Raw genomic sequence first — 5,704 nt, forward strand, 5'->3', positions numbered from 1 at the left:
GATCTACACACAAGAGACAACCCACACGAAGCGCTGGCATAGTGGTGGGTACTCGACCGATCGGATATCAGAATGATCGACCGGTACGCTGTGCGTGGCGTGCGTGGTACTCTGCTCCGCTGCTCCAAGGATTCCTCCGTTGCTTTGCGGTTCAACACCGCGGTGCGGTCTGCTGCTGCTCGATCGTCGTGTTCACCCATCCCGGTTTGGTCTTCTGGTGCGACGAAAAGAAACAGTGCTGTTGCCATGCCATCCATGCGGCAGACGCTGACCGAGTGCGCTTGATCAGGATTCTACTGACCCACTGATCGATCATTGGCGTTTTTACTGCTCAGTTTCTGAATTTCATAAACCACGCTCTGTGTCTTAACTCTGTATTTGTGTGCAGATTCCATGCGTGTTATTTTTCGCTATGCGCGCTTTCCAGGATGAAGGTTCTCCTCTGCTTGGCGCTGGTGCGGATCGATCGAAGAGCTAAACCTTTCCCAGTGATATCCTCCATTGAGGGATGCCCTCGTCATGGGGTCGCTAAGCCGGGGAGCTCAGCCTTTGCCTTGCCGACGCAAGGCGAGGTGGTGGAGGTTAGATCTGACCGACCCGTTCGTTTGGTCGTCATGGCTACTAGCATGAGCGGGGTTGGAGTTGGGGCCTTGGGTACCGGGTTGGCGGCCCTGGAGGTGGGAGTCATGGTGCTCATGGGCGGAGCTCGTGGCTCGGTTGTCGGCTAGCTTCCATGGCCGTGTGGGCGGCTTGAAAGCGGTGGTCCTACGGGCATCTCTTGGCTCACTGTTCTATGTATCCGAGGCAAAGAGGGCTTGCGGAGATGAAAACCCTCTCTCGCTCTGCCAGACCGACGAGGCGTCGTCTCCTTCTAAAAGGTGTCGTCGCGGCTCCGCTTCATCCTTCACTTTGCTCCGAGAAAAACCTTGATCCTTGGATCGCGCGGCGGTGGTACTCGGGTATCGTGCCCTTGCTGAAGGCCATCGCCTTCGAGCACTCACATCATCGGCTCAACTTGGTTAGCTGTTCATTAACCCACACCCCCCATATATCGTGCCTTGATTGTGTGTTGTGGTGAGTTGTATGGGAGTATTGTGTGTTGTTGCTTTACCTATAAAGTGGGGCCCAGTCTTTTTCAGTAAATGAAAGAAAAATAATCATTTGGGCAAGATACATAGGCCAGAATCTATAATTTGTCTGCTTGAATTGTTAGTCATGCATAAGTGACAAAGTGGAACCATCCAAAATATTCCACGCATGTAATAAAAACCATCATTTGCTACATATTTATCTTAGAAATTTCATCATTATATAATAAGATGAGGGCCGTCAACCTTTGCATATATCCACATCCTGCAACTTGAAACCAGAAACAGACCTAATTACACCCAAAAGAACAAGCTACCACTACCTCTCTGTCACTACACGCTCCTCTCTGAACCCATAACCTACTGTGATCAATCAACCGCCAGACTCCTGCTGCTTCTGCATCTGTTCTCCCTTCAACCCCTGACAGAAGAGAGCAGAACAAGAACCAGCCAAAATGCCAAAAGAATTACGAGAGCGCCATGGAAACCAGCCGATCGAGCTAACTACAAGCTTCCTCCATGTCTTTCTCTCCTCGCCTACAGCGCCATCGCCATCCCCTGAGCCAGCACAGACCACCAGAGCACGGTGACCATGCCAGCCGAAGAGGACGACGCCGGCAGGCTCGAGCTCGCCTCGGGCTTCCTCCCGCCCCCATCCATCCTGTCCCTCACGCCGACGCGAGGCGGGTCCTGCGCGTCCTTGCACACCGCCACGCCGGCCGGCGCGCCCCCGGCCGTCTCCGCCGTGCACAGGCCGGGGTTGTCCCAGGAGGCGAACCTGGTGCCCATCCTCTGGTAGAACGCCGGCGAGAACTCCAGCGCCCCCGTCAGGTTGTTCCCGTTGAGGTACATGGCGCCGATGCTCGGCAGCGCGGCCAGCTTGGCCGGCACGGGGCCGGAGAGGCGGTTGTGGTCCAGCGCCAGGAACCGCAGCCTCGGCATCGCCGCCATGGACTCCGGGATGGCGCCGGCGAGGCCGACGTTGGACAGGTCCAGTGTCGCCAGGCTCGCCATCTTCTCCCAGCCGCGCTGCATCAGGGTGCCTCCCAGCAGCGGGTTGCTCGAGAGCAGCAGGTCCTGCAGGGCCGCCATGCCCAGCACGAACCCTGGCAGGCCGCCGGTGAGGCTGTTGTTCCGGAGGTCGAGCAGCGTGAGGCTCTCGAGGCCGGCGAGCTCCGGCGGGATGCGGCCGTCGAGGCGGTTGTTGCTGAGGTCCATCTTGAGCAGCCCCTTGAGCCCACCTAGCGACGGAGGCAGAGACCCGGTTAGAGAGTTCTTGCTCATGTCCATGATCAGCAGCTCGTCGAGGCGGCGTAGTTGGGTGTTGTCGTTACCGAGCGTCGCCGGCACCGGGCCTGACAGCCCGTTCCCGGACAGCACGAGCCGCCGCAGCTTCGCCAGCCCGCCGAGCTCCGGCGGCACGGCGCCGGTGAGGTTGTTGTCGACGAGGACCAGGGACTGCAGGCTGCCAAGCCGGCCGAGGGACGCCGGGATGGCGCCGGACAGGCCCGGATTCGAGCGGAACTCGAGCGTCTCGAGGGTGCCGGCGAGCTTGTCCCAGCTTGCCGCCGGGATCGCCGTCGGGTTGGCCGCCGGGAAGCAGGCGTAGAAGGTGAGGCTCTTGAGGCGCCGGAGGTCGAACAGCTGGGGGCTGAACCTGGCGTCCGGGGCGCACTGCAGCGAGTTGTCGAGCACCGGACCGATGCTGACCACTGTTGGGTACCACAGGCCATTGAAGAGGTCACATGACACCCCCTGCAGAAAAAAAAGAATGGGGATCCAAGAACCAATTATTGCACTGAATTTGAATATCGATGTCCAAATTACACAAAAAATTGAATGTCAAATCATCACTCAGTAAAATTGCAGGCAAATTGAGAAGTACTACCAACAAATTGGGATCCAATAACAATTTGTTTCACTGAATCTGAATGTCATCGTCAGTCAGTTAAATTGTAATAAGCAGAAGCAGGACATGTAACAAGCAAAACGTACAACATGTAATGGTCACATGTTCATGTACAGCTTTCTTGCCTAGTTAGTACAACTGAGAGTGTAAATAATTCCTAGCAGATGTAAACCAGGCTAAACTAACTACTGCGTATGAAGGTAACAACAAGTGTTAAATCGGTGTAAGGTAAAAAGTAGTACTAGTAGTACTTGGTACCAATAATCCTCTGGGCAAAGCAAAAGAGCAAGAGGACGGAGACATGGGAAAAGAAGGACCAAACGGGATGCGTTTAAGAAAACATTGACATTTCAAATCACAGATTCTTATCATGTGCGGTGAAAAAAGTAGTTGCGCACAACAGAGATAAAAAGAAGCTCCCAAATTAGGCAAAAATCCCGAGGCCGTAGGTAGGTTGAGGAACAGAGGTTTGGTCTCACTCGTCCGTCCAACAGTGAAGTAGTTGTAAAATCTTGCATTCTCCGAGGAGAAACAGTTGAGGAACAATGGAGCAAACAGTGAGGGAGCTGCTGCTTGTGAAAAGGCAGGAAACGGAGGTTGCACACAAGAACGGGGGAACTTGGAGCGATGATACAGTGCTGAGAAATTGTCGAGATCTTTGGCGATAAAAAGCATGTTTGAGGAACGCTTGCTCGGAGCATCTCACCTTGCGTTCCCAAGATATAAGACAATTAATTGGATGTGCAAATAAACGGGATCCTTTTGAGCAGCGATTTGTAGTGAATCTCAAGACAATGTAATGCAGAACAGGATAGATTTGACCGGGCATAAATCCATGAAAAAAAGGAGGCAAATTTTGGTGTTTTCCAATCCTCAATTTGCTCAGAGTTGAAACTAACACTTCCCATGAATCAATCAGGAGAAAGAGCTATAGCTGTGGGGGAGACGAACAAGAAGACGAACCTGGATGGGAGTCTGGCCGCAGGGGTCGGGGAAGAGGCCGGAGCCGTTCCAGGCCTTGCCCACGAAGCCCCCGATGGCGGCGTACAGGGCCGCCTTCTCCTTGTCCTCCATCGGCGCCTCCGGCTCCTCCGCCGCCACCGGCGAGCCCTCCTCGTGCTCCCCTTCCGCCGCGCAGCCGGAAAGGAGGAGCAGCGCCAAGAAGAGCGCGGCGAGGGGCAGGAGCAGCCTGCCGCCGCGAGCACGCCTCATCGCAGTACTTCTCCGCAAGAAAACAAACAAGAACCTCTGCTCCCCCTCCGGTCTGCCTGCCCTGCTCGCTATATAGCCGCCATTGTTCCTGTCGCGACCTCTGCGTTTCGCGGTGCGGCGTGGTAGGAATTGAAGCTGGGGTTGGGAGGTGTGCCCCTTTTAGGTGGCAAATAAATGTGGCTTTCGCTGCGCAGAGGCGGAGGCCCGAGACATTCCTACGCAAGCAAAGGCCAGCTCAGTGCTGCGCTGCGCCGGGGGATCCCGAGGCGGCGAGCAAAGGAAAGGAGAGAGGAGGAGGAGCAGGGGACAGTGTGCTCTGTGTTGCGTGTTGCGGGTGGCTTGTGCTGGCGGTTTGTTTGGTTTTGTATAGGAAAAGAGAGGCCAGAGGGAGAGAGATAGGGGACGGCGGTTTCTGACTTCTGATGGAAAGATGGCAACGGTAGTACAACGAGAGACAGAGAAAAGCTCTGGCCAATGGGTTACTTAATGGTTTGCGCACATGGATGGGTAGCTGTGAATATAGATAAATCTGGCTTTTAAAAAAACAACGCAAAATGAATCCATTTTGATTAAATTTCATAAAATGTCTCGCTTTTCCATGGCGCCCTGGGCTGGGACGCCATGCTGGATAGCATGACGCCCTGATCCGAGGCTCCATGCTAGGGCCCATTTACATGTTGCCCTAAGCTAAGGCGCCATACTAGATAGAAGGCGCCTAGATAACATGAAGGCGCTATGCTAGGCCCATTTGCATGACGGCCCTAGGTCTGCGTGTCATGCAAATCGGCCATTTCGTGAAATATTTTCGGATTTGGTTACTTTTGTGATGAACTTTTCGAAAAGGGCCAGATTCGTTCGTTTTCATTGGGTAGCTTGGCTTTAGTGCACAAATAAGGATGAAATTTCAAAGAGAAAATATGAGGGATCATTAGAGCATCTTTGGCCAATCCCTTGAAATTTAGCCCCTTATATTTCTCCTCAAACTTCAACTTATATTTGAGGAGTTAACAAAATGTGGTTCTTAGTCGAACTCTTAAATTTAACACCGTAAAAAACCCACACAAATTTAAATGCAGATGGCACAATCCGATTCAAACTACATGGTATGACACAGATTTAAACTAGTCGATTTCAGATGAAATGAAAACTCAAAAACCTAATAATCTTCCTCGATTCGAATTAGGCGTCACAGTCAAAGTCTTCTTGAGCCATGATTTTGTCCCAATTCACAACGCCAGAGTAGGAGTAGGAGTCGTTGGACGAGACATTGATAACGTCCAGTCCGGCCTCATCGTCGACCCCTCAACCCCTCCCCACGGGACGGCCCGGCCCGGACTCGTCGGTACCCTCCTTGTACAGCTCGAGGACCTGAAGATCATTGACGAAGAGCTTCCGATGATTCTGGTGGAGTTTCGTCTTGTACGCCTAGTCGACGCGTGCCACGTCGATCCGCTCAAAGGCCTCCTGATTCTCCCGCTCCCCGCGGCGGGAGACT

At 53.6% G+C, this 5,704-nt stretch overlaps 1 protein-coding gene across 2 annotated transcripts; it reads right to left on the minus strand.

Annotated features, from left to right (window-relative positions):
* Positions 1-1,286: 1,286 nt before the first annotated feature.
* LOC123077138 (piriformospora indica-insensitive protein 2) lies at positions 1,287-4,647 on the minus strand. Of its 2 annotated transcripts, XM_044499354.1 has the most exons (3): positions 3,961-4,647; positions 2,423-2,843; positions 1,287-2,329 (listed from the first exon to the last, which is right to left on the minus strand). In XM_044499354.1, exons 1-3 carry the CDS (start codon positions 4,207-4,209, stop codon positions 1,626-1,628), a joined length of 1,374 nt encoding a protein of 457 aa, XP_044355289.1. In that variant the 5' UTR covers positions 4,210-4,647; the 3' UTR covers positions 1,287-1,625. The 2 variants fall into 2 exon arrangements, with proteins under 2 accessions (XP_044355289.1, XP_044355288.1); XM_044499353.1 differs by having other exon boundaries at positions 1,287-2,843.
* Between the last annotated feature and the right edge of the window lie 1,057 nt (positions 4,648-5,704).

The sequence above is a fragment of the Triticum aestivum genome, chromosome 3D (assembly GCF_018294505.1).
Source record: "Triticum aestivum cultivar Chinese Spring chromosome 3D, IWGSC CS RefSeq v2.1, whole genome shotgun sequence".
Taxonomy (NCBI): domain Eukaryota; kingdom Viridiplantae; phylum Streptophyta; class Magnoliopsida; order Poales; family Poaceae; genus Triticum; species Triticum aestivum.

What these genes read in the sequence shown, in the direction of transcription:
- LOC123077138 (XM_044499353.1), bottom strand. Translation starts at nt 4,209, where the DNA reads ATGAGGCGTGCTCGCGGCGGCAGGCTGCTCCTGCCCCTCGCCGCGCTC. An exon ending in GCGGCCAGACTCCCATCCAG is followed by an intron (nt 2,844 to 3,960) that starts GTTCGTCTTCTT and finishes TTTTTTCTGCAG; the next exon opens with GGGGTGTCATGTGACCTCTT.